General features: G+C 43.8%; 2 protein-coding genes across 7 annotated transcripts in view; one reads left to right on the top strand and one right to left on the bottom strand.

Moving 5' to 3' along the window:
* GRXCR2 (glutaredoxin and cysteine rich domain containing 2) overlaps window positions 1-14,412 on the bottom strand; it is a 47,923-nt gene extending 33,511 nt beyond the window's left edge. For both annotated transcript variants that reach the window (XM_068959694.1, XM_068959695.1), the window contains exons 1-2: window positions 10,266-14,412; window positions 9,542-9,614 (exon numbers count right to left, since the gene is read on the bottom strand). The gene's annotated coding sequence lies outside the window, so the exon portion shown is untranslated. The remainder of the gene's footprint in view (window positions 1-9,541; window positions 9,615-10,265) is intronic.
* Window positions 1-27,893, top strand: part of SH3RF2 (SH3 domain containing ring finger 2) — a 64,999-nt gene that overhangs the window by 11,678 nt on the left and 25,428 nt on the right. For 4 of the 5 annotated variants that reach the window (XM_009678667.2, XM_009678682.2, XM_009678674.2 and 1 more), the window contains 3 exons: window positions 14,344-14,613; window positions 17,471-17,566; window positions 19,460-19,786. In XM_009678667.2, coding sequence (XP_009676962.2) covers window positions 14,344-14,613; window positions 17,471-17,566; window positions 19,460-19,786 — 693 coding nt within the window. The remainder of the gene's footprint in view (window positions 1-14,343; window positions 14,614-17,470; window positions 17,567-19,459; window positions 19,787-27,893) is intronic. The other variant, XM_068959692.1, reaches the window with a different exon arrangement.

Here is a 27,893-nt window from a genome sequence, read left to right as displayed (position 1 = left end):
CAGGTTGTAGGGAAAACAGAAGATTCAAGGTTCTGTCAGTTTTTAGCAGTGGTAAGAATGTGGAACAAAGACACCAGCATTTTGCAGGCTTGCTAACTTCATGCTAAGCAGGTGGAGCAGTGGTTCAGGCCACAGTGCTCCACTCCCTCCACCAGGACAGCTAGGACTTGGAAAGTGTCCGTCACCTCTAGCTCTTGTGTCCCTTCAAGCAAGTGAACGCTGTTATTCCTGACATTTGGTAGCACCAGGTGATAGGAGAAGTTAATGCATTTCCCTTTTTCTAGCAAAAGGAGAGTAGTGAAATAGCAGGAACAGAGAATGAGGCTCATGTCTAGAAAGGGAAGTAGAATACAGATTTCCCATTTGTATTTTAAATAGCCATTACTAAGAACTGCAATTCTGAAGCACAAAGCATCATGACTGGGCATGCTGGGGGCTGACACATTTTGTTTTCAATGCAGCTTAAAACCATGACACACAATTTAACCACCATCCCAGATTGCTGACTGCAGCAGAGACTAAAAAATCTGATAGCAATAACCATGAATGGCAGAGGTGTAAAACGTTTAATGCAGACACTGCAGCTCAGACACACCTGCTGTAGATCCCACCGACAGCAAACTTTATTGCGCCCCTCATGAGCTGGTTCCTCACGACAGACAATCTTTTCCCCGATAACCTCTTCTCCCTTTCCTCCTCAAGAAAAGATGACTTCTTAGGCCTGTCCCTGATCAGCCTTTGCCTAATAATGCTGTCCGCATGAAGGAATATGCATTTGTGAAATTAAGCCAAGTCCAGGTGTAATTCTTGCATTGCATGCGTCTTGGCACTAATTCTGCCGACCCAAAAATCTCTCCCTGTGGTTTCACACAAAGTAATGCCTAATATGGCATTGCCCTCATCTGGAGCTATTGTGAAGCATTACTGAGAAAGAGCTGATGCGTTCCACCTCGGGGATGGGTGCACTTCAGTAATGAGTCATGCGGTTTCTGGATGTAGAATTCTCTGAGCTTCTTTGTGATAAAAGCTGCTCTGTATTTTCTTTAATTATTTTTCCCATTTTCCATTTCACTTCTGGAGCACAGAACCAGAACGACAATAGGCAAAGTTCGGAAGTGACGTAAGTTTTGATGTGGTTGCATATCAAAAGCATATTAGTTCAAAGATTATATAAGTGCTCCCATTTACCACTGATGTCACACCATAAGCAACCATGGAGGTGCACAAATGTAGCAACAGAGAAACTAGCCCTATAATCCTCAGTGACAGGCTCTAATACAAGTTTTTTCATAATCTTTTAGTTGCTTTTCATCTCCTTACTCTGTAAATTACACCCACTTACACCTGTAACTTAAGACAATGTTTTCCATATTCAGTTAAATCCATATAACTTACAACTCCAAGTTCCCCATGGGTGAGCACCTGCTCACACAAGGGTTCAGTGTGGCTCATTAGCTTTAGCCCCAAGCAGCTTTAGCCTTATGTCTCAGAGGACTGAAAAGGAAATAAGGCAGATTTGGTGAGCTCTATTATGGCACATGAACAGGAGGACTGGCTTTGTTCTCCGTGGTGCACAAACAGTTTGTTTGTGCTTGGAAGATGCTAGCAATCCTCCTTAGGGGAGAAATAATGCAGAAACCACCCAACTGTCTGAATCCTCAGAATATAATTATACGAAAAGATGGAAATGACAAGTTCACTTTTGATGGTTTTGTTCTATGTGACAAGGCTGAAGTTATCTGCTCTGTTGAAAAGCAGAAAAACAGAATTGTAATGGCAATTAATTTACATTCAAATAGCTCTTTTCATCCAACCGGATCCTAAAGAGCCCTAAAACCTGTGCTAACTGATCACACAAAGGAAACGGATGTAGGACTCATTTGTCCCATCTAAAATGCAGTCAATCTTTAGCATAATGTTGAGGGATGCTTGCAAAAAGTTAATAACCAAAACGGAGGGTAGTTTCTACAGATTACCTTTCTTTGCAAAAAAGCCAGTATTTCTTTTGGAGTTAACATGTAAATAATAACCAGCTCTCCATATACAGTAATTAAATCACTATTCATCATGAATACGGCCTGGATATTGTTCTCAGATCTGCTATGGACTTCCTGTTTGCCTTTGGGCATGTCATTTAAACTCTCCCTGCCAATATTCCCCAAACATAAAGCAGGGATAATATTTCCTGCACCCCACCCCTCATCTGTGCTGTGTTTTTTAGATTACTGACTCTTCAGGGCAAGAGCTGCTTGTTACGAAGTTTGTACAGCGCCTGGCACAGTAGTAACCTCAGCGGTGGCCTCCAGGTAATTCCATAATCTAAATGACAGCAGTGACAGCTGGCTGTCTAGCTCCTGTCATTGAGATCTGTTAGGCTACATGGCTGGGTCAGAGCACAAGCTTTCCATTTCCTGCATGTGTCATACACTCTGGATATTTCCATTTGTGCAGTGAAACAGCCTGTCACATGCACTGCCACGGTCCCCGCAGAGAAAATCACATATACATACGCACACACGATAGATATACAGGCTTAAACAGCCACTCTTGTAGCTCTGGATTGTTAACATAAATAAAGGCTTTGAGAGAAGAGGCCAGTTGTTCTTGTGACAGGGATTCCTAAGCCATCAAAGGAACTACAAACAGATCACTAACAGCTGGCAAACACTTGCTTTTAGTATCGCTGCTAAATATCATGCAGACCAAATATTAGTTACATGCAAACTAATCTTAAGCAAAATTCTTTTGCTCCGTTGCACCTCTTTTCAGGTCAGAGCACAGGCTCCTCTTCACTACAGGGAGTGCTCTGTTCCCTGATGCTCTTGGTCACCCAGGCAAAAGTAGGGAGCAAACGTGCTCTAACGCTTCTACAATGAGCCTTATACATCTCTATTGCTCAGCTGTGGTATCTTAAGCAATGAAACGTGCTTCCTCCTATTACATATCACCTCTTTGGGCCTTTCAGGAATTCTTTAAATATAAGGAGAACTGTTAAGTAGGAAGAGCTTCCTCCATCCCTTGGTATTGTTATTACTTCTTTAATCCTCAGTGGCTTGGTGGGGGGGCGGAACTCTACACCTCAGTAGAGTTTAATATTTAAACTGTACTTGGACTCATGCTTACCAGGTGGTAGTATGGTGAAGCCATATGCCAGCATGGTGAAATTAGAGGCACGCAGGATCCAATTTCACATGTTTCCCTTAAAAATGAGTCTTAACAGCTCCCAGCTCCCAGCATTCCTAAGCTGCAGTGTTCAGCACAGCTGGATTTTGGTTGCCTCTAACTGATGCCAGAAAAGCTCCAAATGGCTCCAAGGAATTAGAGGCTCCAAAATAAAAAACAATCAAAAAACACTTGCAACTGAACCCAAAGTGTCTAGTGGGAGTGTCTTCCATCAAACTGGAAGACATCCAGCACTGGATTACTTTTCTTCCTGGCAATGATTAGCACCATCCTAGAAATAAATTGTTCTTCTCAAGAAGGCTCTTATGTGTTATAGAAATCATGTATCTACAGAAATATCACTGCCTCTGCACAGCATGGATATTTAACTCTTTTGCACAAATAATACAGCGCTGGAACAGACTGCAGAGTTGCAGGCATAGCATGGGACTGTGTCACCTTCCATTTTGGCTCAGGACCATCCACTAAAGAATGACCATGTCTCCATTCTGCAGCATCTCTGCTTCTCAATGTCCTGCCAAAATTTTAGGTGACACATCTGGGGCTGGCCTTGCTTTTCACAGCTCATTACAATGTTCCAGTTCTATTTCTGGTCGACTGTTTTCTTTCCAGCCTGACGATGACTGCAGCCTGATTCCTAAACACTCAGCGCAGAACAGTTCTGTGAGCGCTACTAAGATTTCAGCCCTTTAGAAGCCAGCAGTCTATGGACATTTAGCACCTGCATCTATTTTGGTATACATAAGACCCTTGGGAATAATTGCCCTCCTGTGAGGTTACACTCATGAAACCAAGATCAGAATCAGCCCCTTGTTATTTAGTGCAAAGACATTTTGTCAGTCTGGGAGGAGACCACAAGCTTGGGATGGCTTTCTGTATTCTAGGGAATAGATGCAGGGAAGAGCAACTCCAAGTCATTCCCTTTGTAATGTTACTAAAATCAGAGCTGGGAAAACCACATGGGTGCAAGTCTAAACTTGTTTGAGACAATTCCTAATCAAATCTGCCAAAAGCCTCTTAACCCTCACAAATCTGTCTCCACCAGACCGTGGTGAACTAGATAAGGTTGCCTGGGTGGCCAGTTAAAATGCTGCTGTCCAGCTGAGGTCCATTCACTTCTGCTGAAGCAAGAAAGCATCCAAACTACAAAAAAAACAGTGTTCCTAAGGCTCATTCTTACTGAAATGTATTTTCTTCCCCTTTGGAAAATAGCGAATTAGGATAAACAAAGTATTTGTACAGTTTTCCCCGGTAGAGGCTACCACTTACCAAAACACAGACACGTGGCCTGATTTTTAGCTCACCAAGGCTCTTTTAACACTGCTAGACTAGAATGAAAGTTTACAGCAGAGAAAGAAATGACCTTAGAGCAATAGTCTGTGTGTATACAATACCTTCACAAGGGCAGCGCTAGTTTTTTTGACACACTCCAGCTCTCTGCTAGCATTGACCTAGGCCCATAGAAATAGCCCTGAGAAGGGAGCGCACCTGAAAATTAACAACAGGCTATTCAGAGAAATAATTTGTCATTCATTCCTTATGCCCAACTGTGTAGTTGTCGACATTATTGAGTCAGACTATTTGGGAAACAGGAGGACTCCACTCTGATATCCTTAGCATAGTCTCACTGAAGTCTCACTTATCTGCGGTGAGTCTTGCTTGGAAAAGGGATGAAAGAGCAAACGGCTCCAAATTGCAGAGAAGTTTACGGCCTCATTCTCATGCTCATCTCCGTGTACCACAGGCAGCAGTCTGATCCGTTCATGAAAATGGACGGCACCACCAGCCAGGTCATGCTGCTCGTCACAGTGGTTTTAAATTGAATCGCCTGGGACAAGGTTTATGAACGCTCACAGCATTAGTCAGAAATCGCTTCACTTCAAAGTTCCTCTTGACTATATTTTTCTTCCTTTCTCGGCAAGTTTTGACGTGCCTCTCTGGTCATCCCCCTGCCCCCCATCTTTTTTTTATTTTTTTTTCTTCACACCAGCGCTGTGAGTGTGTGATCTTATAATAATCCACTGTCACTAGTAAGGAAGCTATAACTAGTTCATTTAAGATAATTAGAGTGTGCATTTCCCCCAGCTATGAAGAGATGCTTTGACTTGTTTCCTTACATACGCACATACACATTTTTAATTTGCTTCTTTGTTTTGTATGGAAAAGCGCTCAGATGTGTTGGAAGATTGTCCTAGCACAGTTGATGCCAAATGCTGAGAATAATAAAAAAAATATTTTTCCTATATCAGCCTCAAATGCGCTAGCTTCGGGGAAAACACGTCGAGGTGCATCTGCTGTGATCACCTCTGGTGGTACAGTGGCTAAGGAGAGAAAAACATCTTGCATAGAGATTGTGCACTATATTGCAGTGATGTGATAAGGAGTTTCTTAAGCCTTTAAGTTTACCAGTTGCATTTTCTCACCTTAAATCTCGTAACTGTTCCGTAAGCAGACTCACAAGGCACTCCCTAGCCCTGATGACTGGCCTCACTCACTGCAAGGAGTGGGCAAGTTTGTTATCTAGCCAGAGAGCTTGAGATACCTCCTCAAGGGCTCTGTAATGCACAATTCATATTTCACTCAGGCATAACAGAAGAAAAAAAATGGAGGAAAAAAATAGTAGGAAAAAAATGAAGCAGGGTAAGAAGCAAGCAGCTGAAAAAGTTATGACCAACCACAAAACATGGAGGCAGAGAAAAAGGCTTTTGGACAGGAGGGAGAGAGGTAATTCTCTCTTCAGTAATCAAAGGCACACATTTCCAATAGCAAGAAAAATTGCATTTCCTCAGCTCTGAAGTGCACATGAGTTTGAGTTTAAAAACTCTAACCGGACAAGTCCCAAAGATCTTGTAATACTTGCAAAACATGGCATTGATCTATTCCTACTTGACACTATGAAAAATATGTCTGGACACTTCAATGTACTAAATTATTCCCTTTTCCCACTGAACTTCCCACTAATTTTAGAAGCTTTCACATAACAGAATGTGAAAGATTTGCCTCTTTTGCTTTAACTTAGTACTACTAGAGGTGCAGTATTGCATGCCATCATGGGAAAAAAACCTTTTCTTTTCACCAGTGCCTATTATTTTTTCATACTTCCTGCCTCTCCACTACTGGACAGCAATTTGGGATTCTAAATATATGCAAAAGTTGACAGGAGTTGAATGATTCTACAAATAAATTAAATAACTAGAAATCAGAAATTTATTCTACACAAGTTTTCAACAATTTTTAATTAAGTTTTTCATGGAGCTTTTTGTTGTCTTTTTCCAACAGAATTTAACAATAGACACTGAACCCAATGTTTCGGCAATATTGGGCTGAACATCTTGTTGCCACTGCCAACTCATGAGAATAAAATACTACCCTGGATTAACAAAAAGCAACTGGCAAATTAAAATTTTTGATGGAAAAATCCATCCAAACTTAATTACAAGGACACCATGTCTGACTCAGGAACTATCTGCACTTTTCAAGCCCAGGAACAGGATTGGCAATGCATACAGCCCCACACTACCTCCAGGCACACCTGTTCTTTATCGCTGAGGTTAATTAGCACCCTGGTTTCTGCCATTACAATTAACCTACTTTAAATGAGGCTAAAGAGATTTCTTGCAGAGGATCTAGTACAAATCTAAGAGTGGACAGAAACCAGTCAAAGCCTGAGAAAGGAATCAGATTTTAGATACGCTAGGAGCTGCCAGCACTGCTGTATTTTAACACCATAAGGAATGATAAGAAATGACAGAGAAGATGTCTCTATAGAGAGTTTCTGCTTGCTTCTCCCAGCTTCAACAGGGGTTGTTTACCGCAGGTTTATTTAGTTACTCTTCTTTGTCTTCTGAAAATGATAAAAAATGGTGACCCTGATGTACATCTTTCTGAACACTTCAGTTTGAAGATATACTATGTGAAAGTCCTCTGAAGGAGGAAATCACCCTCCTGTACAGTGAAAATTTCATTGGTACCTCTGTGTGGGTAGGTAAAGGCTTGTTTTATGTCCTAAATAAAGTTGAGAAATCAATGGGGGTTTTTTGGCTCAGTGTCTGAGCAGACAACAAAATTTAAAAAGGCAAAGTAAAACCTTGGGGAAAAAAATGACTTGGACCTTAAAAACATCAGTTTGAATTGAAAGAGGTTTCTGATGAAGTGAAGATCTTGAAAAACTTAATTTCAAGTTAATTGCAGTTAGTACCAAAATAAGTGCTTTGTTTTGCTGTGGCTCTTTTAATCCTTCTCCTCTTTTTCAAATGACATTGATTTTTAAATATTACTGTTAATGGAATATTAAAATATTAGAAAAAATATTTTGGCAGTTCCAAAGAATATATCATTTTGAAAATGTCAGTTATCAAGTGCTGAAACAGTCCAGCATGATTAAAATTTTTTTAAAATAAAATTAGAAGTATGCATCAAATCAAATGTGACTCTTCATGACAATATCAGTCCTTTTGAAAGTTTTAATTCTGAGGTGTTTTTAACTGGGCGTTTGTGGAAAACAAAGACTATTCTCCTGGTTCTAGTCCCTTCTAGTGGAAGGGAAAAATTTGGCTGATTCTGTTCTCAGTGATAACAAAAGAATGTACTGCTGTGTTCCACCCAGATTTGAGCTACCTCCATTTCTAATCCTAAATCCTAGTGAATTATAAAGCTTTAGAGGTGAATAGAGTCATATACTTCAAAGGTCCATCAGCATTATTATAATTCCTTGACGAGGTGGCAGTGAAGGAATAAATTATGTTACTTTGTGAGTGCTCAGAATTAGCAACAACTTCCAGAAGAAAAAAGTTCTTTACTACTTGATAAATGAAGGGAAATGAACCTCATCTGTAGTCTCCTGCTGTATAGTTAAGCATTAACCTAAGTGTTTCCCATGAATAATGTGGAAAAATCCAAATGCACAAAGGCAGACTGAATATTTTTTGGATGCTGAAGAAGCACATAAGCATTAATATTAACTATTACCCATTTACCTCCATAAAAGGTTTGCAACAAATTTCAGTGAGTGAATACATGTGCTCTACTATGTGAAGTCACATGCAAGATCAGGTCTGTCTCTCACATGCCCAAATTGAATTTGCCAACTGACTGAGGAACTGCAGAGCTAGAGGAGAAAGTAGAAGTTAGAATAGAAGGAAAAGTGCAGAGGACAAAATATGGAGTGCAGGGCTGCTGAGTGACAGAATTCGACAGAGGCTCTGCCAGGCACAGGAGAAAACCTGTATGAAGGAAAGGCAAGAAGTGAGTGGGAAGAGAGGAAGGAAGCTTTAAGAACTGAAGAATGGCTTGAGATAGGGGGGCGCGAGAGGCGGTGTAGGAAGAAATGGCAGAGATATATGTACAACTGAGACTGTAAAGACCTCTCACAGTGAATAGATTCAGCCTAATCTGGAAAGAGGGAGTAAACTGCAGAGAGGATTTCAGGGGGATAGGATGGGAAGAAGCTTCATATGTCACATTTTGAATAGTTTACAGGACGAGGAAGTGCAAAGAGATAAATCTGTAGAGAATTAATCACTGCAAGTTCCAAAAAAAATAACAATGGAAAGGAGAAAACAAGATTTATAGAGAAATTTGAAAAGGAAGAAGCATAAAAGTAAGAGGAAAAGGTTAAAGGAGAGGTGAAGAAATGAAGATTATGACCATGGTTAGAGGCGGGGGAAGTTATTAAGTCTATCGTCCTTAATCTTATCCTCGAAACTGCAGGGAAGCATCCGTTGTTGCCACATTCTTCAGTTGAGGGCAGAGCACTGGAAAGCCTGCGCAAAGGAGCTGGCAAGGCTAGAGTTTTCTCACCCCATGAGAAAGAGCAGATAGTACAAGAAATGCCTTCTGGAGGCAGGCCACAAGCACATCAGCAATTTGATTAGCCAAACAGTTCCTTCCCACACGCATGGCCTCAGGAAGCTTTGAATTCGCTAACGCTAGGCACCAGTGCCACCTGCCAGGGAACTACATTGTGGACTAGACTTGTTTCTCCCACCAAGTCCTGGTACCAAACCACAGCAAGTGCCATTTCCCTTTATTTCTGTGCAATCTGGGAAGGCCAGGCTTGCTTGTCCTCTGTGAAGCAGGTTGTTCACAAGGGCAGTCTCAGCCAGAAGCTGTGGCCAGGTCCTCCCAGCTCACCGCACCGCATGAGCATGCAGCTTGCACTCCAGATCTGGCATCAAGAGTCTCTCCCACCTCCCACAAAGCGAGATGGGGTCGTCATCAGTTGACTCAGAGTCAGAAGACCCTGATGAATTATTTTCCAGACAAATAAGCAGTTACTAACGAGGCCACATATCTTGGTCAAACTTTGCCTGCTGGTCACACCACTTCAAATATTACAGCAACTCTGAACAGGACCTACCTGAAATAGTTTAGCAGCCCACTCATGTCCCATCAGAAGGTGCATCTCTTGTTCTTACGCAGCTGAGCATTGCCTAGAGGAACAGAGATAGTCTGAGTATTTTGCTATATCTTTGAAGGTACACCTTCATACAACAAAAGTTCCTCTTGTTTAGATATAACTCACTCTTAAAACAGATCAGCACAGGAGCCAGTCCCAGGTTACACACATAAAGCTAAATATTGTGTGTTACCCAAATATCATGCATTACCCATAAAGCTGAATTTCAAATAACTTAGCATGTTTAAAAAATTGCTGCAAGCCAGAGGGACCAAGACTAAAATTCAGTATGAAGTCTCAGGGTAGCACTAGCACCATTTTACAAGTTTATGTAATGATTTTTTTTTTTCCTATGGCAGTCACAAACGTGACAGACTTTGTAGGGATAAAAGGACACAGACCCAAACCCAACAGGCTTAGGAACCTGTCGCACCACACAATGGCCCACTGTGGGGCACCCGCCTGGAACATGGGGATGCTTTGTGTCTCAAGCAAGCACAGAAACCCAGTGGTTTCTGCAGGGCAACTCACAGAAAAAGAACGCACAATCATTTTCTCTCATTCCTCTTCAATAGAGGGTAGGTTACCAGCAAATGGTGGCCTCCGATAGTTTAAACAGTAGATATGTTCACTCTTAGCAAAGGTGTCTTTGGGGTTAAAAACCCCTGACTGTACACATACTCACCAAACCTCCTTTCAGGGACACATGCATTTCTCCTTGAAGCTGCCTGAGGAACAGGAAGGCCTCTTGTTTGTGCTATGGGATGCAGCTTAGACATTGCTGGCATCTTACTTCAGCCATGCCACCGGAGACCGAGGGGAGGGGAAGGTGCTTGGGCAGGAGAGTCCTTGGGCCCGGGCTCACACAAGGCTGAGAACGAGGCGCAGGACTCGACTTGGCACAGGGCAGGGTCACAAGAGCCCACGCCAGCTCTGCGCGGGCATCACTCGGCACGGGGACGAGGGTCACAGCAGCATGTTGCCTCAGAAACATCATTCCAGGTGTCCGAGACTTCCCGTGTCTTCCAGGAGCTCTCGAGGGTAATCACTAACAGTGCAGAGGTTACCCGACTAGTTCTTTAAGCGTGGTGGGGCGAATTTCATCAAGCCCTAATGTCATGAATGCATCTACCCTATCTACATAGTCTTCAGCTATTTATTCTGGCTTGCTCTCTCATCTCATTAAAATTAATGCACAAAGCATCCCTTTTTTTTTTTTTTTAAAAACCAAAGGAATGAAAGAATATTGCAGACTCCTTGGCATCCCATTGCTTGCTCACCTTTCCCAAGGCAGTAACATATGCATTTCACTTCAGAGTTTCTCTTATTTGTAATATATTTCCATAACTTGTTCTCGATGCCTTTTATGTTCGGTTTTATTTTGCACCGTAACCATTCTCTCATTATCCCTGTACGCTTGTGCTCTTCCTTTTCAAGCCATTTTCAGAGGGTTTTTTTTGTTTTTTTCTTTCCCCCCTCCCTTCCCACGAAGCCTTTTATCTCCTGGTCACTCCTACGCAGCAACGAAGGTCTCTTCCTATGCTCCGTCTCTAACACCAGAGCCTGCCACTGAGTCTTCTTCCAAAATCCTCTATCCTGCGATTACTTTCCCAAAGGCAGGCGGCCTCGGGACCAGCAGCTCCCGGGCTGCAGGGCCGAGGGGTCGGCCTTTCCAGCGGGCGCCGTGCTCCGCCGCCGACGCCTGGTTCCCGTGATTTTCCTTTTCGCCGGAGATGCTCTTTCGCTGTCATTAAGCCAAGCGCACGCGCGGGTTTACCGCTGGCACAAGCTAACAGACAGCATGACTGACTTAGAGCTAAACATTACATTAATCGCTTCCCCTTTCAGATGCTTTGAAGCAAACACAGCACTTGAAGTTGGTCTCCTCTTGGTCGCGTTTTCCGACCGGGTACCAGCGCTGGAAGATCGTTTCCCCGGACCCTTTCCGCGCTTCCAGGATCCGAGCGCGGCCTGTCTCTCTCCCGCCCGGCGGAGGGCGGCCGGGGCCGGGGGTGCACAGCGCCCCGCCGCCCCCAGGGCACCCGGCCCGAGCCCACCCAGAAAGCCGCCGAGGAGGCCGAAGGGGCCCGGCGCTGGCACGGGAAGCGGCGACACACGTACCCGTAGGTTAGCGGGCGTCTGCCTGTCACCCGCTGCCCCGCCGAGGGGGCGGCCGCTGGCGGGGCCTCGTCTCCGGGGGGCGGCAGGCGACGCCTCCGGGCGCAGCCAGACGGGGGGCTTCTTCCCCTCCGAAACGCCCCAAGCGCCGGGCAAGGGCAGAGGCAGGCGGCCCCCCGGCGCGGCCCTCGCTCCCCGCGAACGCACGAGGGTTTCAGGTTTGCGGGATTTCAAGCTGCAGCTCACCCAAGTAAGGCGCCTTACGAATCGAGGCTTCGTTTTCCGTGCGCGAAAACCAGCCTCGTCCCAGCCGGGGGGCCCCCCGCAGACTAGTCCAAGGTCATCGAGCAAAACCGGGGCTAGAGCCGGAAATTAAAACCTGTTTCGGCGTCCTCAAGGCCGCAAGGGGCCGAGCCGGCCGGAGGGGCCGAGCCGCGCTCCGCGCCTTGGCCCGCGCCATGGCTTTCCCCTGCAGTCCCAGGCCGGGCGTTACAAAGCCTGGAGGACGGAGGAGGACGACGCAGATCCGCAGAGACCGACGCAAAAGGCAGCTTAAAAAGCCTCAGACCACTGACTGTCACCGACGCCAGCGCTTCTGCTTAACGCTGACCCGGACGGAGGAGGCCCCAGGGCCAGGGACGAGTCTGCCTTCCTGTTCCCGGCCTCCTACCTGCTAGGAGGCTAAAAACAGAGATCGGGGGTTTCTACCTTAAAATTTAGGGCTTTATTGCCATAAACTCCGGGTGAGGACAGGCAGCCACAGGGCTTCGGCAGAGCCACGAGCCTCCCGCGCTGGAAGGGTGCCGACCTGTGACCGCCTCCGTTAGATGTGGCCAGCAGTGACAGCATTTTTTTTGATCTCATCTACCGGCACGGGAGGGGCAGGCAGGACCTTGTTCTACTTTCTCCATCCCCGCTTCAGACACTTCCCCTCTTGGTCCAAGGAATCCTTTGAAGGAGACGCTGCTGTATTTTGGAAAACAGACAGAAGTCAGTAAACGGATCTGTTCGCTATTTCCCATCAGCAACGGTGAAGGTCCCAGGGCCAGAAACAACATAACAGTTAATCAAAAGGCCTTAAAGAAAATGAACCCACAATGCAAGATATTATTGAAGCCAAGAATCTAGTATGATTCAAGAACAAGCAATATCTGCAGCTATACTAGCTCACATAATAGTTCAGAATATATATTTACTGTCTTTCTTCTTGCCAAAAGCAATCACTGTTTGCCTCAAGGGACAAAGAGATTTCTCCCCTAGGCATACCGTTGCAGAACTGCCTAGCATTTTGTGTTGGCCACGGCTGCAAATTGGAGATGAGGCTAAACGGACCAGTTTGACACATGATAGAAATTCTTATAGTATATACAAACAAGAGTCTGCTAAAATAGCATCATTAAATGATCAATGCTTTATAAGCAAACACGAGGCTATTTGTTCTCATGACCTTTATTTCTAACTTCTCTGAGAACTGCAAAGACAGAAGTGGTCTGCTGGCAGCCATTGCTCTGAAGGAAAACACACTTCCTCACAGGCTTCAAGCACACAAAGTGAAGTTCATTTCCATCTAAAGAGCCAGCAGAAGGACAGAACATAACTCTCATCCCTGCTGAACATCTTTTCTGTGTTTTGCATTTCACCTAAAATTATGCTGTTGCAAATGACAATAACAAACCAACTGCTTATTCATTTCAGGATGGAGTTTTGTGGAACACACTCTTGTCCAATAAATCTGCTCACTCACTCAAGGTATCTCCATCAGTCTTTCAAGCACATAAAAATAAAAGCCCTTCAGTTTTGCTGGCTTCCTGTGGGCATAGCCCCACAAAATGCATATCTAGAACAGTGCCTCTTGGGTTCACAGCAATGAGTCCAGGGACAGCTCTAGTTTGTATTCAGCCATCTAAATGAGCTCTTGTACTGTGTATTACGTGGAGTTTTCTAGTATTAAAGGTCAGTAAAGTGGTTATTTTAAGTGAACTTTGTAGTCTCACTTTAACGAGAGTCAAGATGGTAAATTTCTCTCCTCTCCTCTGAATGCGGTCTCTCTCTTCTTTCCACTCATATTGTACTACAACAACAACTTTACGAAAGTCTCTCTTCCTGTAATCCAGAGTAAAGATAAAAATAAAATCACAGTCAGAGTGTTAAAGCAGGGAGATTACCCTGGGAAAGTAGTAACCTGCACTCGCCTTGTTCTTCTAGCTTTTTCTGAACCATGCATTGCTGGTCACTTCAGGTGACAGCAATCAGGGTAGCTGGACCACTGGTGTCACCGCCAGTCATTCTAAAGCTGAAGCATCTGAGTCCATTAAAATATGTATTTGATTATAGGAGAACTTATAGGAGACAATAAGATCCCATGAGAAGCCTAGTTTAAGGAATTAGTTGTTTCTTAATGTTCTTAGACAAGCTAAGCCTGCTTTTCATCTTGATACAAATTTGGAATAAGTGTTTAGGAGCTTATCTTCAATAAAAAAAAAAAGACATCAAGAAAAGATGTGGGTAGTTAATCACAATAAATGCTTGCTTAAGCCTTAGACCTCTAACTTTTCCCCAGTAACTACCAATACTTTTGGGACATTCTACCTACGTCAAACATCACTGTCACAGTTGAACTCTAAGGGTTGCTTCTCGTCCCACAGGTTCCACGAGCCCAGGCCCTGTACACCTATCGTGGGCACAGTCCCGGGGAACTGAGATTCAATAAAGGAGACATCATCATGTTGCTCCGACAGCTAGATGAAAACTGGTATTTGGGTGAGATCAATGGTATCAGCGGTGTTTTCCCAGCCAGCTCCGTACAAGTCATCAAACATCTGCCGCTGCCACCACCCCTCTGTAGAGCACTTTACAACTTTGACCTAAGAAGCAGGGACAAAAATGAAAACAAAGACTGCCTGACATTTCATAAGGTAACACCACCCTTTCAGCAGCCAGAGGCTGGGTAGTATGGGTTGGGCTGTTTTTCCACTTCAGATTGTGTTATATCCTACAACTTTACAGCTTCATAGTAGCCTCCTTCTAAAAATCCTAAAGCTCTGTACAAAAATCAGTGAGGTTACCAAGCCCCACTGGAGTATCAGACACTGATGTTAGTGGCTGAAAAATCTCACATGCTACTTCCCTGAGGACACACACTGATACTTACAAAACGAGGGGCATCTTGAGAGGGATGCAAGCACAATTCTCAAGCAGCACTTTCAGTCCCCTGTTTTAGCTTCTCTACAAGGCTCCTCTAATCAGTCAGGAACAGCTGATAGTTGCAGTCTACCTTCAGTACCAAAACACTCCAGTGGTATCTTTAAAAGATGCTTAATGACATATTAAAGAAAACTGCTGCTGAGTCCAGGGATATATTGTTTACATACCTTGAACATATTCAGCAAATCTACTAGAAGCATACATTCACAGAGCAATACCTGAGCTTTTGCTGTACCTCCTTTCATTCCCCAAAGGTTACGGAGCTTGCATTTATTATCTGTTATGAGTACACAATTTTCTGAGTAACTGCACCTCCCAGCAAAGTCCACTCTCATTAGAGTGTCAAAACAAGGTGAGGTATCACAGAGCAAAACAGGGAAAGCAGTGCCTACAGGCATCAGTCTCCTAACAGAAAAGTCACCTCTTCTTCTTTCCAGCTGGCAGCACAGGTCCGATGATGTACTAGGTCTTGTTGATGGAAAGAGGCATGAGAAGGAGGCTGTGGTCCAGGCCAGGTGTCTCCAAGGAGTCAGAGCTAAATGTGGGGTGGTCAAGGGACAAGAAAAATCAAATAGCCAAGAGCCAGCTGTGGTTTCTGACTAAGAAGGGGAAGAACCAAAAGAGAAAAATCAGTTCTCAGAGCAACATTGCACATCACCAGCAACAGTATAAAATGTGGGTTTTCTCCTTGCTAGTGCAGACACAAAGAACCTGCAGAGCCAGCAACCCTTCCATTATCATTACAATTTACTTATTAACAGGAGGCACCTTGGCCAGTTTTCTGCCGTCTGGATTTGTTTTTTCTTTTTCACTATATTTGTCTTTGTTTCACTGCTTACTCATTCTGTTTATTTGCTTTAGGAGGCTGTGCTCATCTTCACTCCCACAGCAAAGTTCACACATGGAGAGTTAGCACACATCTAAAACAAACAGATGCTTCTTCAAAGAGGCGAGAACATCCTCCTATCCCCATGCTTTGCAACACCAGTCAGTTGCTGTATGAAGTGTCTGAAAGATCTGGAGCAGTTACTTTGGTAACTTCCTCCTGCGATAACCTCGAGGAAATGCCAGGGCCGATACTGCATCTTCCTCCAGCTGAGCATAGCACTCCTGGATAACTGGCCAGCTTCAGGGAGTAACTGGGAAATCCCTCCTCTCTGCAAGCCATCTTAAAGAAACAGTCTGTGCTTCCTGGAGCCCTAGCAGACAGGAGAACCTTAACACAGGCATGCTGGAGCCTTGGATGGGTGATGCAAGAGTTGCGTTTGTCCAAGGTGAAACTCAGCCTGACTTTAGACCAGAGTTCTGCTGGAGGCAGCTTGATCTAGTTTTTCAAAAATAAGAGCTGGCTTCTGAATTGGCTGTTAAAAAAAACACCTCTAAAAAGCTTCCGTTCTTGCTGCCTGTTCTCACAGGAGTCCTGCAAGTTGCACCTGGCTGAGCAGGTAACTTCTCTTCCTCATCACCTCTCTCATCTAGACAAGATATCTCTCTATCCGTCTGTTTAGCATCCTGCCATTTACCCCATTCTCCGCATACTCTTTCCCTGCCTCTGGGATGAGCTGACAGAAAGTTGGCAACAAACCTGCCTGGAAATTTATGCAGTGATTCAAGTGCACTATCAAGTAGCAATCTTTTATTATTCAAGGAAGTAGTTAGCGGATAGCCTTGATTTGCCTGTTTGAACCTTAAGAGCCATTTACCTCACTGCAAGATTAATACAAAACTTCCACCAATTCAAATGGAAACTTTGTGCACATACTCTGTGTGAGAGTAAACATTTTGGCCAGCAGAAACCAGCCTCTTGTGCCACTTAGAGCCTTGGAGTCAATAAAATTTCAGCCCCAAACTTTGTGTATTAGCTCAAAAGAGAGAAAAACAAATTTGTTCCTGTAAAATTCTCTTTACTCCCTCCCTCCAATACACACATCTCTGGCAGATATCCTTAAAAGATGAAATTAAAATATATTAAAAATTAACAGGATTTAATTTTTGCTGGGTTGCTCAGAAATGTAGGTCTTTCCAAAGAGATTTAGCTATCAGTCAATACGAACTAGCTCTTTTTCCTCTGGAGTATTTCAAATATTTCCACTTCAATAACATCAGGATATTTCAACTCCCGAGTTTCTTGGCAGCATGACACCACTTACCTAGACACTTACACAGTTTTTTTCCTTGGTACATAGCAAAAATGCCATTTTTATTATGAATTCTGTGCATGGTGATTGTAGAAGAACCTCCGCATGATGAAAGCCTTCAAACAAGTCAAAAGCTCGTGTGCTTTTCGTGCATTTTGCATTAGAATCATGTCCATGGCCCTGATTCAGCCAGGCTTGTACCTTTAAATTAAAAACATGTTTAACCATTGTGCTAAATAAGGACAGACAAGCCTGTGTTTCAGAAAAATACATACCAAAAGCTTTGCTGAACAGAGGACTTTATAGGGGACACACCACTGAGGCTATTTAACAAGGCTGCTTTGTGAAATTACAGGGTGAACCCATCTTCACACCTACTATCCACCTCTCCCACAAGAGACATTGGTAACAATATACTCCTGCCTTTCAGGGTGATATCATCACAGTCATCAGCAGAGTTGATGAAAACTGGGCAGAGGGCAAGTTAGGCGACAAAGTAGGGATCTTCCCCATCTTGTTTGTGGAGGTAGGTACAGTCTGTTCTCAGCCACGTATTCAACCCCTCACAACATGGAGCAGACAGCCCCATGTCTGTACCCCCTATGGTTAAAGCCATTCTCCATGGGGCCCATTACAACTCACTAGCTGCCTCTCAGTTTTAAAAAGCAAGAACAAACAGCTTTCCCTCTCCCTCACTGAAGTGAGACCTTCAGAATACAGAAAGAATTGGCGTACAAAAATACCCAGAAAATTTCAGGTAGACTATCAAAATCATAATCAGTTCTGCTATAATTATGTACCATAACTATGTCTCATTGAGGATACATAGCATAAGTCCAACCAACTGACTCTGGGTCACAAGGGCCTCAAGTTACAAGCACCCTCTGTCCAAGCCAAACCAGAGCATCAGAGGTGGCGCCCATGGCCGTGTCAGTCTCCGGAGCCCTTTAAGCCGCCCGCTCCCTGACAACTTTTTTTGTTGTCGTTAACACTGGGCTAGTCATTAACTGTATTCCAACAGTTAAGCTTGAGGTGCAGAATGTAAATGGCACCAACAAGAATTCCTAGAAATAAAATTAATTGTAATCATCGTAATTATTGCAAGCACTTCTTCATGGCTATTTCATAAAAGGACACTAGTAAAACATCTTATTTGAAGTTCTAACACATTTTGTAAAATGTCTTTTCATTTAATGAAATCATTTTAATTCAGTAATTACTTATTTAAATCTGACGTTAACAAAAATAAGTTAACTAGGGCCATATAAAGCCACTAAGGAATTAGAAATAAAATATGAAGAAGGCAAAAGTAGGACTAGTTTGGTATATACACAACTTTTCTTGGCTTTCACACTTAAATTTGCACCCTGTTTTATCCAGGTCCCTGGTGCTGAGTGAAGGCAGAAAAATGGTTCTGGTTTAGGCTCAGGTTTAATTACGTACAGAAATGACAACATTACCACTTTATATGTGTACACATGCGCACGCTAAGGTTTTTAAAACTTGATTTAAGAAGTGAGGAGGAGGGAAACATGAAAACAATCCGTGCTTTAAAATGATAATGCTTAAGACAACTACCTGTTCTGTGTTAGGCTAATTCTTGTTCACCCCAGGAGCCAGGCATATTGCTTCACATGAGTGGGCGAGAATCTTAAAGTTTTGCAATTCGTTAATGTCAGCAGTAAATCATGATTAATTCCTTTGGCAGTCATCATGGTTAAAAACAAAAAACCATTGTCACCACATGCCCTTTGCTGCTAATACAGTAGTGATCAGCAGTTTCCAAGACATACTGTTTACATGTTGCCTCTACGCAAACACAGGGCCTGACTCTTCTCTGATTAAAATCGATGTTAAAAAAAGCTGTTTTCTTCAATGGAAACAGGATCAAGCTATGAATGGTTTGGCCTAGGGAGACATAATTGGATGGCCACTATGAGGGAGGGCTTCTCTAAACTAACGCCTAAAGGATGGCTGTAGAGGTTTGAAATCCTGTTGTGAAATGCACCCAAGCTCGCCAGCACAAAATGGAAGACTGTGCAAGTCAAAGGTTGTGACAAAAAAAGAAGCTTTCTGTACAGCACTGGGGAGGAGCAAGTGGGGCAGGGATGGGGAGAAGACATTCAAGTCTCAGTAACGTTGTCTAAGCAACACATTTTTCAAACCAATTTTAATTTGGCTGTCAGCTTTGTATCAGTAATTTTGCATTTAGGATTTGACACAGCAAGCGTAAGAGTAACATAAAAAAGAGCCACATATTTTTAAAGATCACCTATAATATCATCTCAAATCTGAACACAGCTGTGCTTCTAGGCAGGAAAACATAGGGGGGAAAAAAAGAGCAAAAAAACTGGGCTGAATCTGTGAAAAGTGCAACTTCTGAAATAGCATCATTAAATTTTTCTTCTTTCTATTCCAGCCAAACACTACTGCAAGACAACTCCTACAGACAAGCAAAAGCCACCAGTCCCCTCAGTTTAAATATGCATCACCTTTAAGAACAGCATCTCCCAAATCAAAAGACACAGATTCACCAACTTTCCACAAGGTATCAGACTCGAGAAGGAAGAGCCTGAGACAATTTTCAATCACGACTGCCTTAAACACTCTCAACAGGATGGTCCATTCACCCTCTGACCGGCAGACCTTGGAGATCAGCTCTCCTGTGCTCATCAGCTCGAGTAATCCTACCGTGGCAACCCAGAGCAGTGAGAAAGTGGAATTTCCTTATGGCACACCTCTCCAGGTAAGACAGCAGCAGTATGAACACTACAGGAATAGCACCATGCCAAAATGCAAATTCTAGGTAGAAATGCTTCCTGTGCAGATAGAAATTCAAAGAGTTAAAGCACAAACAAACACTAAAACAGCTCTTTTAGGAAGGATTGTCTTGCATTTATGGATTTGTATTTGTGGTGATATAAACATTATGCTAAAGCTTAATTGAACTTGGATCCTTCATTAATTTAAAACTTGCATAGTGTTTAGAAGAAAGAAAGATGACAAGGTACTCCTGGTAACAGCATCGATAACGCAATATGTCACCTATGAAGTCCAGCAGCCTAGGCTTTTTTCCCTCCTTTGAATTGGAAAGGCCTGTCTTTAGCGTTCAGAGACCCAATGGAACCCATAAAAAGAAAGAATAAGTCACCAAAGTGACTGAACTTGGATAAAACACATTCCCATTCTGATTTCTTTCCTATGATAGTAAGCTGCAGGGATAGAAAATGAGAAAACGGACAGTTTAACTTACAAAATAAAATATTTTCCATTTTAGAAAGATTAATACAGAACATGAATTCTCAAGGGAGTTCACTGGGCCTTGGCTCATTTACAGACACATGCCCGTGTACATGCCTGAATTCACACTACAAACAAACATTTATTTTGCCATGTTACAACGCTGATCCAAGACAGACTGCTCTCAGTGTCTGCAAAATTAAAGCTAAAAGCAATCATGGGCCACATTCAGCTATGTTACTTCAGTGATGAGAGCCTTTCTTAGCTTGTCTCACAGAATTAAGTTGCAAGTACTAGTATGTGTTGGCATAAACACTTTCGGTGTTCCAGTTTCTACACTGCCAAATTGCTAGGTAATAAGCTGACTGCAGTCAAGGGGAGCTTTGCCACCTACTTCAACAAGAGAAATATCTCACTATTACGACTTTGTCAGGTTACAGCAGCATGGTAGGACGTGCAGAATCAGGCTCTCAGTTATGAGGCAATAAAAACCCAGCCACATTAATGAAAAAGTTGCACTGCATTGAGTGGTCTGTACTGTCAGTGATTGTTTTAATGGCCTTTTTCATCTGACCCTGTGCTTAAAGAGAAGTAGAAATCTGCTCTTCTTCTATTTGTATTTCAATTTTGCTGGCAAGTCAAGTGCACAAGGAGCTCCCCAACCTCAAAAGCTGTTGATTAAAAACCAAAATCTCTATGCATGCTATCACGTTTTGATACCCCTACTCGCAACCTGAGTTTTGCCTGGAAATTTTGTACAGGTGGAACTCGAGGACTTTGAATACTTGCATAGGATTCCTGCACATTCAGCAGCCAAATCACACTGCCTCCTGCGACCAGCCTCCTGCAAGTTGCCCACTATACATGCACCAACCAGCTCTGCAGGGCATGTACCATAGAGCTTATGTGTTTGGAATACGTAAAATCTCCTGGGCATGTACTGCACAGCTGCTCTGTGCCTGTGCACTAAATCCAACATGCTAGGGGCTTGCTGCACAACTGGTATGCAGGACATATGCAGACATTTCAGCATGGCAAATCCTGGCCAGAAGCATGGAGCTCCATTACTATATTCTAATTCATTATGTTTTCTCCAAAGGCAAACCATCTACAGAATAGGCTTCCTCACAAAAAGCAAAGATGTGCTATCCAGCAGTGCTGTAACACCTGCTGAAATAATTATCTAGCCTCCTGCTTCTTCTAACCACGGTCCCTTCTTAAAGGCATTCAGGCTCTTTGCCCTATGCTATATTAGTCTGCTGCCTGCACCTATCCACTTCTAGATGAATGGTTTCTACCATGAGAGCGCAATTACCATGGAGTCCTTGCCTGTCTACGAGCTAAACCTAAGACTATGCTGAGAGAGGCTGAACTGGACTATATTCTCTCCTTATTTTAGGAGACAAAAAGAGTATCATTCCTTCTTCACACTCTGATCAGAGATCTCAATACAGAATCTTTACAGATCATTTGAAATAGGAGGAAAAAAAGCTTTTGTTTAGATTTATATGACATCTTTCATATTCAAGGTTGCTCTAAACGCTTTATAAAGAAATAAGCCAGGCCCTAGTAGGTCAGTGTCTAGGCAATGAAACCCAGCAGGCATTTTGTACTTAGCAATAGCCTGCAAAGAGCCTCGGATGTTAGATCCTGTTTTATGTGAGACGAAATGAAGCCTTACAACAGAACTATAACTCAACTGAAATTGTATCATGTCTCATGAATTCAATATCATTTTGCCAAAAATGTCTCAGTGTGAACTATTGTCAACAGCAGAGTGAAAATGTTAACTTGTTGCTTAGAATGGTTCTGAATTTCCTTTTTACTATATGATATTTTTTTTCTCCTGGAGATTTACAGGAGAATATATTTGTTCTTGTGGCCACACAGCTTGCATTTTTTCCCTTTTTTATACCTGGATTTGGCTTGCTGTATTTGCCTGACCTGCAAATTTGAGATCCTTACGCAAGTCTAGACAAAAAACTGCCAGGTTAGATAGAAAACAATATTAGAAAACAACATTAATATTTCTAATATTAGTCAGATTGAAAGCTGCAGTGGGGAATTTGTTAATAAGGGAACTTTCACAATTAGAACAAAAACTCCAACAACTTCTGGTTAAGAATAAAGAATAACGAATAAAGAGTAACTGCAAAATAATGGGAGACACAAGGGTCGATGTTAATTCCAAAGGTTAATTCCAAAGGTTACTTTATCCAGAGCTTGTCAACTTCTTGTGGAAGTTTTGCCCTGATGGTAATAGACTTTTGAAAAAATAGTAGTGCATATCCAAAAGCACGGTTGTATCATGACAATTAATTATATATACACAACATCACCTGGAAGGAAAAAGATCTATTTCTTGAACTTAAACTACTCCAGAGAAGACAGAAAAATCCTGGAAGTAATGAATAATTGTGCACCTAATGCCAGCCCTGAAAATTCAGCCTTGGAGTCTCTGCATCAAACTGGGGTCTTTCGTTACTAGCAATGATATAAACGAAAGAGTTGCACAGATTGAACTGCCCTCTCTATTACTTCTGTGCATTTTTGTGCCCTCTAGTAAGTTTTCAGAGGTTGAGTAGCCTGGATCTTTGTAGGTGGTCACAAATATGGTGCACCTAGTGGAGATGAATCTCTAGCTCAAGCAGTTTCAACTCCTGGTTGTAACCCTCAGCACAGTTCATCCAGGTGTCAAGTCTGTACTCATAACTCTGCTGAGTAATGAATATGGATCCTTGTTCATGATCTGTCTGAGAGCCACCTGCAAACAGCACAGCGTCTCAAAAGGGTTTTCCAAAATCTGGCAGGCAAGACTTAATAATTTTTGAGAGTAAAGTAGGTAAGACTTTCAATGCTTGTTTAATGGAAGTTGTCCCATAAGACAATGTATAGGGTTGGATAGTTTTAGCTCAGGAAGGGCTTAGCTATATGCAGTAGCCTTTGAAAGGGGGGGAAAAATCCATGTATAGAAGGGCTGGAAAATACTCGCCTTGCCAGGTGCTTTCGCAGGGAATGCTGATGCCAAACTTTTTTGCCACACAGAAGGAGGTATAGCGCTGGAAGGGAGCAAGTATTTGCATAAGAATGAGGAGCACTGGGTGAAGTCATAGAGGCTCTGCTCACCCGGTTAACGGGTGAATCACTGGCATGAGGAATGCACACCGCAGCATCCGCCCACCCTGGGAGCGAGGGAAAGTCCATGTTCTCCTATCTGGGGCTTCCATGTGAAACCCAACAAAGTCTGAGAGCAGCCACAGCCTCTGGGCTCCACACCCAAACACCAGAGCTTTTCTCCCTCAGAGAGAAACTGTCCTTGTCAGCAGCATCCCTGAGCCCTGTTGCTCACACCTCTCCTTGCCGGGTAGGTGCTTGCTCCGTTGGAACACACCGTCCTAAGTATGCTTGACTGTGAATTTTGTCCTTTCAGGCAATGACCTGGTTTCATACCCTTTGTGAGATAAGGATTTAAGGCCTTATGAGACTAATCGAAAGGAAAGGAGTAATGCTGCAATCAGATTTGAAAGAAGCAGGCTTAGGATCACAGCACGGAGAGTCTTAGCCTCAGTGGTCGTTTGGGGACGGGGCAGAAAAGAACCTTAGCAATCCAAAACTGAAAAACAAGTGACCCTATTACTATTTCAGTTTTTCAATCCATCTCCTCTGCAAGAACATTCTTCTAGACAGATATTGAAGATGGATTTAGATCTAGTAATTAAAAAAAAAAAACAGGCATTTTGAATGGAGGTGTCCATCCCTTAATTTGGGGGGTTTAGGATTCCTCCTCCCCCCTGAAAGTGGGAATTTTCCAGTAGTCTCTAGTTATATGACACTCGCCCTAAGCTATAAGGCTACATGTGTTCCAGGGAGACAAAGAAGAGAGTTAGCATCCTGAAAAGCCCTGTGCTGACATCCCCAGGGAGGCTAGCACATGGCAGAGGGAAGCAAAGTTTATATTAGGAAAAAGAAATGAAGGTAAAAAAGGCTGTGCCAGGTATTTCTACAGTTTTCCAAACATTATATACCTGACTGCCTGGCATTTCCGCTGATGAGGAACAGGTCAGACTCATTCCAGGCCATAAAAGGGAATAAACTGGGAGAGGCTGGCATTCCTATGGGCCCTCCTACCACCTCTGTAAGTGCTGGCACATTAAAATACTCTTCCTTCCTTTTAGCATTGCCAAGCCAAGTACCATAGTGGAGCTAAAACCAGTTTGCAGGGCTTGTGGCTCACCCTGTCTGTGCATGTGTTATGTTGTGCAACTGAGCAGGCAGCAGGGGAGAAGGAGAATGCTCTATTGCTAATCTGAACCTTTCCTCTGTGCTTCCAAGAGGATATACAAGAAGCTACAGGAATCTCTCATCAAACTACTGAGCTCACTTCCCAGTCACAACTAAGCTTATTGCTGTGGGCCTGGCACTACTTGGGTCAGGAAACATTTGACTAGAAGCCACTTCACTACTTATTAAAGTGAGCCAGTAAACCTGACATCCACCATCAAGTACATTTGTGTTTTCCTATACTATAAAATTATCTGGAACATGAAAGACTTTCAATAGCACCAAGAGCATTTAATGCCTTTGCAATGGAAAGGGGAAAATATCCCTAATCCACAAATCGTCTCATGAACGCTTTCTTGCTAAGGAGTTCCCCTGGTTAAGCAGGGAGAAGAAAGAGCTCTAGAAGAAGCCAGCCTAGAAAACACGTTAGGGACAAGCTGGATAGGAAGATGGAGAAAGAAAGGATGTTAAGAAGAGACAGAAGATACAACTTTATACTTTTAAGGGCTTGCAAGGTACTTGTAGGAAATGCAGCAAAACTGAATGCTAAAATCATCTTTATACTTATGCCTAACTAGAAAATATTCAGTGAAATATTTTCTCCCTGCTGAAAATGCAAAAACAGTTTTGACACAGGCTCTGAAGGGATTGCTTCTTATGTGCCGAGTGGGAATGGAGAGATCTCAAAAAAATCAACCTCTCCATCCAGAAACTGACATTTCAACACAGTTCCATCAGGAACGCTACCAAATGTTTTAATTTTGCTCCAGTGCAGGAAAAGAAACCCTAAATTTCAAAGCTTTAAAATAATTTTGATAATCAAAAAGAATGATAATTTCCAATCAGTTTCATTTATACGAGAGGCAGGTCCGATCCCCACCAGGACTAAAAGAACAAGAAATGCAAAGACGGTTTGAAGCTTACCTGCCGTTCCAGGTCCAGCAACAGAGGCTGTAGTTGCTGGGGTCTCAATTAACTAAATTCACTGCAGAGAAACAGAGCTGGTGAGTCACTTTTTCCCCCCAGGTCCATGCTAAGCAAACACCCCAGCACTGTATTAAAGACATGACCACTAGAAATTAGGTTTGAAATGAATAAGAGATGAAAGCTCTGAGTATCTGCATCATTAAAGATTCTGTGATCTTTACTGGAGAGCACAACTGCTAGCCAAATTGCAGCCCAGTAACTTTCTGCTGGCCTAAGATTTCCCAAGGACTCTGCACTGAAGGAGTTCTGTTGCTGGGAACTTTGCTTTCACAGAATCACAGAATCGTTTAGGTTGGAAGGGACCTCTGGAGATCATCTAGTCCAACCTCCCTGCTCAAGCAGGGTCACCTAGAGCATATTGCCCAGGATCACATCCGGACGGGTTTTGAATATCTCCAGCGAAGGAGACTCCACTACCTCTCTGGGCAACCTGTTCCAATGCTCTGTCACCCTCACAGTGAAGAAGTTTTTTCTCAGGTTCAGATGGAACTTCCCGTGGTTCAGTTTGTGCCCATTGCCTCTTGTCCTGTGGCTGGGCACCACGGAGAAGAGGCTGGCCTCATCCTCTTGACACTCCCCCTTCAGATACTTGTACACGTTGATGAGATCGCCTCTCAGTCTTCTCTTCTCCAGGCTGAACAGGCCCAGCTCTTGCAGTCTTTCTTCATAGGAGAGGTGCTCCAGCCCTCTAATCATTCTCTTTGTAGCCCTCCGCTGGACTCTCTCCAGGAGTGCCATGTCTCTCTTGTACTGGGGAGCCCAGAACTGGACACAGTACTCCAGGTGAGGCCTCAGCAGGGCTGAGGAGAGGGGCAGGATCGCCTCCCTCCACCTGCTGGCAACACTCTGCCTAATGCACCCTAGGATCCCATTGGCCTTCTTGGCCACAAGGGCACACTGCTGGCTCATGGTCAACTTGTTGTCCACCAGCACTCCCAGGTCCTTCTCTGCAGAGCTACTTTCCAACAGGTCAACCCCCAGCCTGTCCTGGTGCATGGGATTATTCCTGCCTAGGTGCAGGACCTTGCACTTGCCTTTGTTGAACTTCATGAGGTTCCTCTCCGCCCACCTCTCCAGCCTGTCCAGGTCCCTCTGAATGGCAGCACAGTCTTCTGGTGTGCCAGCCTCTCCCCCCAGTTTAGTATCCTCAGCAAACTTGCGGAGGGTGCCCTCTGTCCCTTCCTCCAGGTCATTGATGAATATATTGAACAAGACTGGACCCAGGACTGACCCCTGGGGGACACCACTAGCCACAGGCCTCCAACTTGACTCTGCGCCATTCACCACAACCCTCTGAGCTTGGCCATCCAGCCAGTTCTCAAGCCACCTCACCGTCCACTCGTCTAGCCCACACTTCCTGAGCTTACCTAGGAGGATGTGATGGGAGACAGTGTCAAAAGCCTTGCTGAAGTCCAGGGAGACAACATCCACTGCTCTCCCCTCATCTACCCAGCCAGTCATTCCGTCATAGAAGGCTATCAGATTGGTCAAGCATGATTTCCCTTTGGTGAATCCATGCTGACTACTCCTGATCACCTTCTTGTCCTCCAGATGCTTAGAGAAATGACCTCCAGGAGGAGCTGTTCCATCACCTTTCCAGGGATGGAGGTGAGGCTGACAGGCCTGTAGTTTCCTGGCTCCTCCTTCTTGCCCTTTTTGAAGACTGGCTGTCTTCCAGTCCTCAGACACCTCTCCTGATCTCCAGGACCTTTCAAAGATGATGGAGAGTGGCCTAGCGATAATATCCGCCAGCTCCCTCAGCACTCGTGGGTGCATCCCATCGGGGCCCATGGATTTATGGATGTCAAGTTTGGACAAAAGATCTCTAACCCGATCCTCCTCAACCAAGGGAGAGTCTTCCTTTCTCCAGCCTTCCTCTCTTGTCTCCAAGGTCTGGAATTCCTGAGGACTGGCCTTAGCAGAAAAGACTGAAGCAAAGAAGGCATTCAATAACTCTGCCTTCTCTGTATCCTTCGTCACCAGGGCATCCGCCCCATTCAGCAGCGGGCCCACGTTTTCCCTAGTCTTCCTTTTGCTATTGATGTATTTGAAGAAGGCCTTCTTGTTGTCCTTGACATCCCTTGCCAGATTTAATTCCAACTGGGCCTTAGCCTTCCTTGTCGCATCCCTGCACGCTCTGACAACGTCCCTGTATTCCTCCCAAGTGGCCTGTCCCCTTTTCCACATTCTGTACACTTCCTTCTTCTGCTGAAGTTTTGCCAGGAGTTCCTTGCTCATCCATGCAGGTCTCCTGCCCGCTTTGCTCGACTTCTTCCTCAGAGGGATGCACTGCTCTTGAGCCTGGAGGAGGTGATGCTTGAATATTAACCAGCTTTCTTGGACCC

Source organism: Struthio camelus, chromosome 13, assembly GCF_040807025.1.
Source record: "Struthio camelus isolate bStrCam1 chromosome 13, bStrCam1.hap1, whole genome shotgun sequence".
Lineage (NCBI taxonomy): Eukaryota > Metazoa > Chordata > Aves > Struthioniformes > Struthionidae > Struthio > Struthio camelus.
The sequence above is the reverse complement of the archived record's forward strand: the minus strand, read 5'-3'. Positions and strand labels throughout refer to the sequence as shown.